This window comes from Citrus sinensis, chromosome 9, assembly GCF_022201045.2.
Source record: "Citrus sinensis cultivar Valencia sweet orange chromosome 9, DVS_A1.0, whole genome shotgun sequence".
NCBI classification, from domain to species: Eukaryota; Viridiplantae; Streptophyta; class Magnoliopsida; order Sapindales; family Rutaceae; genus Citrus; species Citrus sinensis.
The window spans coordinates 5,981,946-5,993,315 of NC_068564.1; the positions used below are offsets into that span (position 1 = coordinate 5,981,946).

General features: G+C 37.8%; 1 protein-coding gene across 2 annotated transcripts; it reads left to right on the forward strand.

Annotated features, from left to right (window-relative positions):
* Positions 1–13: 13 nt before the first annotated feature.
* Positions 14–7,391, forward strand: LOC102626477 (uncharacterized). 2 transcript variants are annotated; one of them, XM_006493838.4, is made up of 16 exons: positions 17–303; positions 412–448; positions 701–1,062; positions 1,401–1,494; positions 2,145–2,331; positions 2,428–2,686; positions 2,963–3,178; positions 3,284–3,370; positions 3,465–3,599; positions 4,698–4,811; positions 4,943–5,190; positions 5,314–5,394; positions 5,626–5,857; positions 6,086–6,184; positions 6,281–6,466; positions 6,911–7,391. In XM_006493838.4, the coding sequence occupies exons 3-16, from the start codon at positions 715–717 to the stop codon at positions 6,998–7,000; spliced, it is 2,376 nt and encodes a 791-aa protein (XP_006493901.2). In that variant the 5' UTR covers positions 17–303; positions 412–448; positions 701–714; the 3' UTR covers positions 7,001–7,391. The 2 variants fall into 2 exon arrangements, with proteins under 2 accessions (XP_052290396.1, XP_006493901.2); XM_052434436.1 differs by lacking the exons at positions 6,281–6,466; positions 6,911–7,391 and having other exon boundaries at positions 14–303; positions 5,956–6,088.
* The last annotated feature ends 3,979 nt before the right edge of the window (positions 7,392–11,370 follow it).

An 11,370-nucleotide genomic window follows, 5' to 3' on the forward strand; every position in this document is an offset into this window, starting at 1 on the left:
ATAGTGCAGACAAAAGTTTCAAACTGAACTTCCCCTGGCCGCCCAGCGTGTGCTAACTTGGCGGCTTCTCTCTCTCTTGCTCTGCTCCTTTAATCATTAACTTAATTGAATAATAATAATCTTAATTCAGTTTAGTCGCTGAGCTCATGATTAATTAGCTCTGCCTAACAAACTCTCTCTGTTTGTCTGTCTCCGTCAACTCTCTCGCTCTGCTCATTTCATCATTGACTTAATTCAATTCTCATTCGCATTTTTAAATTTCTAAAAATGCACTCGCATCCGCACTCGCAGATCTGGTGAAAGGTTAGTCAACGCTCTTCCTTGACCAAGACTTGCTTATATCAAACTCATTCAATTTCGACTAATATCGCTCACCACTCTCCGTTTTTGTTTCCGGAATAATTCTGATAGATACGGTGTCGTTTCCCAAATCGGAGACTTTGAAGAGGTAAGTTTTGTATTTGAGCTACGAATTCATGAGTAACATTGTAAGATAATAAGGCAAGGAAACTAAATATTGCACTTAATTATATACAATTCATGGTGACTATTGATTGTGTTGTGTTTGTGAATTGTGATAGATTATTTGCGTTAACAATTTTCATGAAATATTTATTTATTTATTTGATTGCGCTTATATGGAGGTTGAGGAGTCAAAGAAGGAGAGAATGACAAGTATTTACTTATTTTCTTGTGACAGAGGCTATTGAGAGGATGATTTCAATTGAGAAATGGAGATTTTCATGGACTTTAGTAGCTACCGTTGCTTCTGTATTAACACTGGTTTCAGTCGTTCATCTATTCCTGTTTCCGTTGGTGCCTTCTTTCGATTACTTTACTGCTCGACAACAAATTCAGAACTCTTGTGTTCCAATTAAGGAGTCTGCTGAAAGGGTGACCAACCGTGTTTGGGAAAATTCGCCTCCACAGCTCAACTTAGATCATAGGTTTCCAGCTGACTTGCACAATGCTGTGGTTTATCGTAATGCACCTTGGAAAGCTGAGATCGGACGCTGGCTTTCTGGTTGTGATTCGGTAGCTAAGGAAGTCGACCTTGTGGAGGTACTAAATCAAAATGGTTCAATAGTATTTATTCATTTTCTTAGAGTTGACTTTTTTCGACTTCATTCAATTTAGTATCCAAGGGAAAAATCTCTGTTATAATGTGCACACATATTTTGGTTGATTTAATCAGCTTTTGAGATCAGATTGAAGCTTCTTTATTTAGCATTTTTAAAATTTTTTTTATACAAAAGAACTGTATCTTTCAAGTAGTTACATGTTAAGGTTGTCTTGGCCTCTATTCCATTCTGGTAGTTCTATTTGATCTTAGTTTTTTTTTTTTTTTTTTGTTATTTTTTGAAAGGTTATTTGTTCTTAGTCAATCAGTTTGTTCTCAGATGATAGGTGGCAAGAGCTGCAAAAGTGATTGCAGTGGTCAAGGAGTTTGTAATCATGAATTGGGACAATGTCGATGCTTTCATGGATTTAGAGGTTAGCGTTTTATTTTACCTCTTCGCTTACTAGGATTTTTAGCTGTCAGTGTGAACTGAGACCTTAACAATGGAACCATCACTAATCATTGGTATTTATTTAATAAATGATTTTTCAGCAAAAAGAAAAATTGCAATAAGTATTAGAATATGTATTTGATGGGCTTTAATGGTCGCATTCATTTTTGTATCACAACAGCTATTTTTAAGATCCAATGTAATGATCTTGAAAAATAGTTTGCATGCCAATTGGATAATTAAAACCTAAAAATGGATTGTACTTGTGAAGTTGATTTTTGGAATACTTATTATTGTTTATGTATACTTTTCTGTTTCATATATAAATAAAATATTAAATTCCTCCATCTTATTTGTCAATGTTTTAGTGACAAATGATGATTTAGAATCATCCATGTAGTTCATCACTATGGTTGCAAATTCCTATTAGCCCAATGAGTGAACTTTCTGACAAAGCTTTGGTCAATATAGATTAAAGAAAATAGATGAATTTTCTTTTAGAATTTGGCGGTCAGTAACATTTAAATGATCAGAGTTTCAATAAAAACATAGACAATGCTAATATACAAGCCTGCAAGAAAAAATAAATCGTTCACAATAGTCACTTGTTAATTATATCTACTGGCAAAGCAGGAAAAGGATGCTCTGAGAGAATTCACTTCCAGTGCAATTTCCCTAAAACACCAGAGCTACCATATGGGCGTTGGGTTGTTTCAATTTGTCCTACTCACTGTGATACAACAAGAGCAATGTGTTTCTGTGGAGAAGGAACTAAGTATCCAAATCGTCCTGTTGCTGAGGCCTGTGGCTTTCAAGTGAAGTGAGCACATTCAGACTCCTAATTTTGGTTACTTTTAGACTTTCAGTATAATTAATTTCCCAAAGCAGTGTTTTAAAGTGCCAAAGTCTGTTTCAGCTTACCTTCTCAACCTGGTGCTCCCAAATTGACTAATTGGGCAAAAGCTGACCTGGATAATATTTTCACAACGAATGGTAGCAAGCCAGGTTGGTGTAACATTGACCCAAAGGAAGCATATGCTCTAAAGGTGCAGTTTAAGGAAGAATGTGATTGTAAATATGACGGTCTCTTGGGGCAGTTCTGTGAGGTACCTGTGTCATCCACTTGTGTTAATCAATGCTCTGGGCATGGACATTGCCGTGGTGGATTTTGCCAGGTAACTGCTTTATTTTTGTCTGTAAAACCATAAAGAAAGGATGAAAATGGTATGCCATCTTTTTTAATTCATTGGCAATAATAGAGAAAAACCTGAGAATCTGTGAATATGTGATGCTCATAAGATTGAGCTTCATAGAGAACTTCGGCATACTCGATTCCTGCCCAAAGCTGATTTAACTGCTTATTTTTATGACAGTTGATTTTCTTTCAAACTACCGTCAGTTTTATCTTGATGCATTCTGTTGTCTTAACCAAATTTAGTGTTTGTCTTCAGTGTGACAGTGGCTGGTACGGGGTAGACTGCAGTATTCCATCTGTTATGTCATCTATGAGCGAATGGCCTCAATGGCTTCGACCAGCTCACATTGATATTCCCATTAATGCAAATATAACAGGGAATCTTGTCAATCTTAATGCTGTGGTGAAAAAGAAAAGACCTCTTCTTTATGTTTATGATTTGCCCCCAGAGTTCAACAGTCTACTCCTTGAGGTTAGAATGGGTGTATCTTTTTAATTTGTCATTTCTTTCAGAATCAACAATATTTTACATGCCTATGTCTAACTTATCGTGATTATAATTTTTTGCATATTGCAGGGGAGGCACTATAAGTTAGAGTGTGTAAACAGAATTTATAATGAAAAGAATGAAACATTATGGACAGATATGCTTTATGGCTCCCAGGTATTGATTTAAAATGAGACTGATATTAAGTCAATGTATACAGCATTGAAAATTTATCATTATTTTTTTTTCTTGCGGTGCTAATCATTTGCAGATGGCATTCTATGAAAGTATTTTAGCTAGTCCACATCGAACGCTAAATGGTGAAGAAGCTGATTTTTTCTTTGTTCCCGTCCTTGATTCATGTATCATAACTCGGGCTGATGATGCACCCCACTTGAGTGCGCAGGTATGATTTTTAGGGCTGTAATACGTGTGTGAATATCTCTTTTCTTTCCAAGGTTGCTCCTTGAAAGACAATGAATGATTGAATGCCTTTATTTGTCTGTGTGGCCTTTATGTTTCTGTGTGGATATGTCTGTATGTGAATACGTTCCTACACTGCAATCTAACTTATGGTTGACTATCTTGGGAACCCACCTATTTCATCTATATATTTCTCGTCTTGACAAATAGCTCATCCTTATGCAAATTTGCTGACGAGTTTTCCAGAGTTTTGTGAAGTTCTCTTAGCATTTTGAGAGGATGCTACCTACAGGACATTTTGTTAATAAATGGAAAATATATACTTCTATTAGAAGAAACCAGGTTCGTTGTCTTAATGTTAGGATATGATATTTCTCACACACAATTGATTAACTTTTACCCGGCAATAAGTTTGGTTGAGGGAAAATTGAGCTTCTATTCGATTGAGGAAGGTATTGATATTACAAAATTATGATGGTAATTTATCAAAAGTTTGTATAAGTGGATAGGATTACCAATGAACTCATATATATCTCTACTGGCTATATTTTCTTAGAGGTGGGAGATCTCATGAATTCAAATTTTACTGGTGTCTCATCCATCAAAAGAAGAAATGGATTCAATGTTTTGTTTTTCAAGTTAGAAGTAGGAAAAAGAGGTGTTGCTTTAAATGAATTTTCAAATGATTTATATCGAAGTTTCTAGGTATGAGGAAGTTACATTTCTTCTCAATAGAGGACGTTTAATGTAAATGAAAAGCAACTCGCATTAGTAACTAAAAGAATACTTCCTAAAAGAGTTTCATCCGTAACCTATTTTAGTATCTATGTTTACGTCAAACCTGATCGGACCACCTTGAGGTTGTGTCCTCTCAATCAGTTCTTCTGGAAAAGAGCTAAACTAGGGGTCTAGGGCGATTGATGTAGTTGCTTCAAAAGCTTCTTAACAGTGGCAATATTGTATCTAGATCGCATGCAAATGTTTTTGGGCATCTAGAGGTAAGTTGGGGTTATATTTTGGTTTTCTTAACTCTTACACAAGTTCATATTGGTTAAGTGCAGAAGTTATTTAATGATTTCAGGAACACAGGGGCTTGAGGAGTTCTCTTACTCTGGAATTTTACAAGAAGGCATACGAGCATATTATTGAGCATTATCCTTATTGGAACCGTACTTCAGGACGAGATCATATTTGGGTACGTTGTATTAAGGGTTTTCAAATATTTGCCAGCGTGGAAAATTCTGGAGAAAGAATGCTCTATATTTTTTGCTGATATTTAATCATTTCGTTGCGTGCTAATAATGCCATCTTTATATCTGAAGGCAGTTTTTTTCATGGGATGAAGGTGCTTGCTATGCCCCGAAGGAGATATGGAACAGCATGATGTTAGTTCACTGGGGTAATACAAATTCAAAGCATAATCACTCGACAACTGCGTACTGGGCTGACAACTGGGATAGGATTTCTTCTAGTAGAAGAGGAAACCATTCATGCTTTGACCCTGAGAAGGATCTTGTGCTTCCTGCTTGGAAGGCTCCTGATGCCTTTGTCTTGAGATCCAAACTGTGGGCTAGGTAAATGACTTCTGATTGTTGCTAATAATGTTAACCATTTTCAGATTTTTTTTTTTAATTGCTGCACAAATAATGTAGACAGTTCAAAGCATGAAAGCTAAGATGAAACAACTTTATTTTCAGTCCCAGAGAGAAGCGGAAGACACTGTTCTACTTCAATGGAAATCTAGGATCTGCTTACCCCAATGGACGACCAGAATCTTCGTAAGTTCAACTAAGCAGCTTTTTACCATCTCAACTTTTCCGATGCCTGAAATTTTGAGAAAATTTTGAAAATTTAAAATCAATGATAGCCTTTCTCCTCCATGCTTAATGAACTGTTTGGGAATGATGTGACAGCGACACTCGTCAGGCTGATTTGCAATTTCCTAATGGCTAGTGTGCAGATTATGTCTTACCAAGGATCTGTTAGTTATTTCTGTGATATGTATGCAGGTACAGCATGGGTATTAGACAGAAGTTGGCTGAAGAGTATGGATCAAGCCCTAACAAGGAAGGAAAGCTTGGGAAGCAGCATGCAGAAGATGTAATCGTTACTTCACTGCGTTCTGAAAACTATCACGAGGATTTATCTAGTTCTGTTTTTTGTGGGGTATTGCCTGGAGATGGTTGGAGTGGTCGGATGGAAGATAGTATTTTGCAAGGATGCATTCCTGTTGTCATTCAGGTAGTGATAAGCAGCTTCTTACTTCTTTGCCAAAACGGTAGCCTGAAAATTAGAAACAAGTTTAGAATTGATGATAGCTGACTATAGTTAATATGCAGTGCAAGTTTATATTCTCAACTACCTTGTGTCCAGAGCTGGAGATATCTTGTACGCTTTGTTGTGCTTCCTTATATTTTGATGTAACAACTTGAATGGCAATTGTGCATTTTCATGTTTCCTCATGTTTAGGATGGGATTTTTCTGCCCTATGAGAATGTGCTCAACTATGAAAGCTTTGTCGTCCGCATAAGTGAAGATGAAATCCCAAATTTGATAAACATTCTTCGGGTATTTACCGTTATGCATTTTTCAATAAATTAACATCCAGAAACTCCTAGTTGAAAGTTGGTAGTGTTAACTAGCTGGTTGTGTTACATTCTGCAGGGATTGAATGAGACCGAAATACAGTTTAGGTTGGCAAATGTACAGAAAGTCTGGCAAAGGTTCTTGTACCGTGATTCTATTTTACTTGAAGCTAAGAGACAAAATGCTACGTTTGGCCGCATGAATGACTGGGCAGTTGAATTCTTGAAATTAAGGGAAGATGATGTCTTCACCACATTGATACAGGTATTTTCCTCATACGACAAACAGGAAACTCTTTTTTAATCAACATAATTTTTCTTGCATTCCTGGCAATGTTCGATTCAATCATTCTTGAAAAGGATAATTAATTTTAATCATTTTTGGATGAGAAGATGTTAAAACTTGGTAGTCATGAATATGGAAGGTTCGGTAAACTGTCCTGAAAAGCTGAGGCTTCGCTCAGGTTTGTGGTTTGGTCTTGAGTAAAAGAAATTAGATTTGTGCTTTCCGATGGAGCTAAACACTAAGCTGTTCATGTATTAACAAAGAAAATTATAAATTATCATTAAATACCTGGTGGAGTTTTTGATTGATCATATGACTTCTATACTGAAACAGAGATCATCGAGCATGTTTATCTTTTTTCCCATGTGTTCGAGTTTCTGTTGCATATTTGACTGATCCCTGACAATGATCCTTGTATTTCAGATTTTGCACTATAAGTTACATAATGACCCTTGGAGGAGAGAACTTGTTCATCAGAAGAAAGACTTCGGCATACCACAAGAATGTTTGTGAAAACATAATGTATAGCCATAACTTCATAGGAAACTTGATACAAAAAGATCACTGATGGCGGAAGGGTTCAAATATTCTACTTTCTTGAGATTATGGAACTAGACGACTTGCCTAATTCCTTAATTAACGTGCCTATCTGTATCTAGTTCTTTTACACATATAGGAGGACTCTGTACATTTGATTTTGTTTTTCTTTTTGTTTCTTTCATTCTTTCTCTTAAAAAGTTTTCTACCTGTGAGATTTGTATCGCGGCAGCATTACATTCCCAGAAACGAATGTCCTGATAAAATCCGAATGGATTTGTTCTTTTATGGACTTTTATAGACTTTAATAAGAAGAAGAAGAAGACAGTGTCTTCATTTTAATAAAATAAAAATGTATTAAAAGACTTTTTTTTTTTTTTTTTTTGAGTTTTTTTTTATTGCGTTAGAGTTTGTGTGTGTGTTTTCTTTCCCCGTTCTTTTTGTTAAACAAAGAACCTCAGAGAAAGCTAAGGTTTAACAATATGAGGGAACGCAGTCCCTAAACAATCATTATGTAACCAAGTCTCGGGGAAGATGAAGGCCAAGAGGGAGAGTAAGGGCATGACTAGCCAAGAAGTCCGCCGCGAAATTAGCTTCACGATAAATGTAGTGCACAGACACCTGCCAATCACGGGAAAGAAGACCAAGAATATCATTGACGAGGGGCAAGGTAGCATTAAAGCGTTTCCTGTTAAGCAACTGAGTAACACAAAGGCTATCAATCTCAACCACCAACAATCTTTTACCCATTTGCCAAGCCAAGACCAGCCCCTGGTACAAACCCCAAAGCTCTGCAATTGTTATATAGCAAATTCTAATATTCATGCAGAAACCATCATGCCGTCTACCAGTAGCATCGTTAATCAAACCATCTGCTTCCGCCAAACTGGATCTCTTCCTGGCACCATCAGAGTTTAGCTTATAATACGGCCACCGAGGAGGAAACCAACCAAACATGTTTTGAACTCTCAGCCTGCGATCACTTTGAAAAGTATCAAAGGTATGAATTATCTCCTCAGCTCGCACCCTGATATCCCGAACCATGCTGTCCTCATTCACAACTTTACCTTCAAAAAGCAACTGATTCCTTCCAATCCATATACACCAGATGGCTACCCCGAATACGCAACTCCATTCCCGGGTGCTAGCATGAAGACCCGTACCTTGAATATTGGCAAAAATCCAATCTCGGATTGGCAAGTTGAAGAAATAATCATGCTCACGACCTGCTAACAACATATTCCAGATTCTCCCAGATGCCACACAATCGCGAAGTGCATGAACCGTATCCTCTACAGCACAACCACACCGCATGCATATCGTATCCACCCCAATATGTCTTCTATAAAGCTCGGCTTTGCATTTAATTCTTTCCTTAGCAGCAAGCCAAAGGAACGTCCGGATTCTATGAGGTCCTCGCCATTTCCAAATACTCTTCCATCTCACCTCCTCATCCTGAACAACGTTTCCAAGAATCAAGTTATAAGCTGTTTTAGCCGTGAACATTCCCGAATTTGATGAACCCCAATAAAACTTATCAGCATTACTATTCGGGGTAGGAGGCTTAATAGCTGCAATCATTAGCACTGCATTATGAGGGAAAAGAAACCGAAATCGGCTCCAGTTCCATGAACCATCAGAATTAATGGCATCAGCCACCCAATCATGTAAAATAGCTTCAGGAATAGGTGCCATCGCAAGATTAACGAGCGGACCAACATCCGCAACCGAAGCGTCCTGCCAGAATCGAATTCGCGTACCATTCCCCACATTCCATCGCAGCCCATGCAATACCTATGGCCAAACCCGACCAATAGCCTTCCATAAATATGAGCCATATTTTGTAGGCATAGAAGTTGCATCATCCGTAGGATCAAAGCCATACTTCGAGCAGAGAACCTGTACCCAGTAGCTATTTTTATTGACCAGCAAGCCCCAACCAATTTTCCCTTTCTAATTTAGTGCATTTGCATTTTAAAATCGATAGAAAGAGAGTTATTGGGTTTCTTCGGGTAATTCATTTAAATGGTAACATCATCTTGTGTTATTTTGCTTCTATAGATTAAAGGCATCAGTTATTGAAGGAGATGCAGTGCATAAAATACATAAAATAAAAAGATATATTCTTGATTTTATGGGGCTTGTAATTTTTTTTTTGAAGAGAAAGTAAACCTTTTATTACTGACTAAACAACACAGTTAAATACATTCTACACTTCTACTGGTAATATATCTAACCAGACAGCTGTTGTATCTTTCCTTAAAGCATGTTTAGCTAAGGAATGGGCATGAGCATTACAAAACCTTGGTACAAAATTAAAATGGATCCTTTGGAACTCTCGTTTCTGGGTTTGGATTTCCAAAATTATCCAGAAAATCTCAGACCTGCTGCCCTTTGTGTTGTTGACTAGCTCAGCCACATATTTGTAATCAGTCTCTACAATCAAGCTTGCTGCAGCTCAGCCACATAATTTTGGAACTCTCGTTTCTGGGTTTGGATTTCCAAAATTATCCAGAAAATCTCAGACCTGCTGCCCTTTGTGTTGTTGACTAGCTCAGCCACATATTTGTAATCAGTCTCTACAATCAAGCTTGCTGCAGCTGTTTCTTTTACAATCTGGAGACCCCATTGGATAGCTTCAGCTTCTGCAAAACTGACATCCTTCCTGAAAGAGGCTTGTTTGATGCCTGCTGCTACTACTCTGCCATTTGAGTCATGCAAGACTGCTCCCAAGCCAACCTTTTGATCCTTGCTGCTTGTTGTTGCATCTACTTTAAGCTTGAGCACATTTTGGGAGGAGGGTGACCATCTCTGCTGGCTTTCCTCTCTAGCATTGCTAATATGGAGTGTTCCTGTTTTTCTCACTCTTTGGTAAGCTTCCAACACTGATTCTGCTTTTGCTGCTGGGATCATTGGCTCTATCTTCTTTCTTTCAAAGATCAACTTATTCCTAACATACCAGATAGCCCAGCAATACATAATCATAAGCTCAGCTTCATTTCTCCTGAAGTTACTGCAAAGATTCTGGACATAGCTGAAAATGTCTTGACCTAGAACATTCTGATGCTTGAAAGTGGATGGAGCTAAGTTCTAGGTCTTCCTTGTTGCTTTACATTCAAACAGGGCTTGACTTATAGTTTCCACACTCTTATGGCATCTTGGACAAGTAGGCTCTGGCAGACACTTCATTTTCCATAGATTTTCAATCATTGGTAAAATGTTTTTTGTTGCCCTCCACATGAAAATCTTAATCTTCTCAGGCAGCTCTAAAGACCATAAAACATTCCATTGCCTGGAGCAGCTTTCTAAACTACTTGGCATATCTTGAAACTTGAGCCTGAAAGCTATCTAATAACCACTCTTTACTGAATACTCTCCTCTTTTGTCATAATGCCATACCACTTCATCTTTTTTTTTTGTTTCTAGGGAGTGGAATCTGCAGGATTGCTTCGATATCTTGGGGTTGAAAGTTTTGCTCCAGCTTGCTTACGATCCATTGATTTTCTTCATCAATCAGTTCAACCACCATAGTTTCAGCTGGCAATTTTTGTGGTGATATTGGTTTGAAAGTGTCTGGCCTAGGTAACCAATTATCTTTGTAAGTTCTGATTTTCCTTCCATTTCCTACCCTTCATCTTGCTCCTTTGTCAATCACTTACCTTCCCCAAAGAATGCTTTTCCAAATAAAAGATGGATTGGATCCCGCTATGGCATTCAAGAATGAAGAATGCTTATAGTATTTTGCTTGTAGTGCTTTGGCCAGCAACGAATTGGGAAGTTGAAGCAATCTCCATGCCTGCTTAGCCACCAAAGCTTGATTAAAGCTAGTGAGATCTCTGAATCCCAGCCCTCCTCTACTTTTTGCTTGGCTCATTTTGTCCAATCTTGACCAGTGAATTCCGTATCTATCTTCCCTTGATCCCTACCAAAACTTTGCAATGGCTTTTTGAATGTCATCACATAGTCCCTTTGGAAGTCTGAAAACACTCATAGCATACGCCGGTACTGCCTGTGCTACTGCTTTGATGAGTATTTCTTTTCCTCCGCTGGAGAACATCTTATGACGCCAGCCTGAAATCTTGCTTATCACATTCAGCTTCACCTCATTAAAGAACCCCAATTTCCTTCTGCCTATCATAGATGGAAGGCCTAGATATTTTTCATATTTCGACACCACTTTGAGCTGGAAAATGTTTTTAATTGCTGCAGCCTGACCACTTGTAATCTTGCCACTGAGAAACATTGAGGACTTTTCATAATTAAAAATCTGCCCTGATGCCTTCGCATAGCAATCGAAAATCCCCTTTAAGTTCTTACACTCTGCTTCTGAGGCTCTGGTAAAGACT

What these genes read in the sequence shown, in the direction of transcription:
- LOC102626477 (XM_006493838.4), top strand. Translation starts at nt 715, where the DNA reads ATGATTTCAATTGAGAAATGGAGATTTTCATGGACTTTAGTAGCTACC. An exon ending in ATGCTTTCATGGATTTAGAG is followed by an intron (nt 1,495 to 2,144) that starts GTTAGCGTTTTA and finishes CTGGCAAAGCAG; the next exon opens with GAAAAGGATGCTCTGAGAGA. An exon ending in AATGGACGACCAGAATCTTC is followed by an intron (nt 5,395 to 5,625) that starts GTAAGTTCAACT and finishes ATATGTATGCAG; the next exon opens with GTACAGCATGGGTATTAGAC.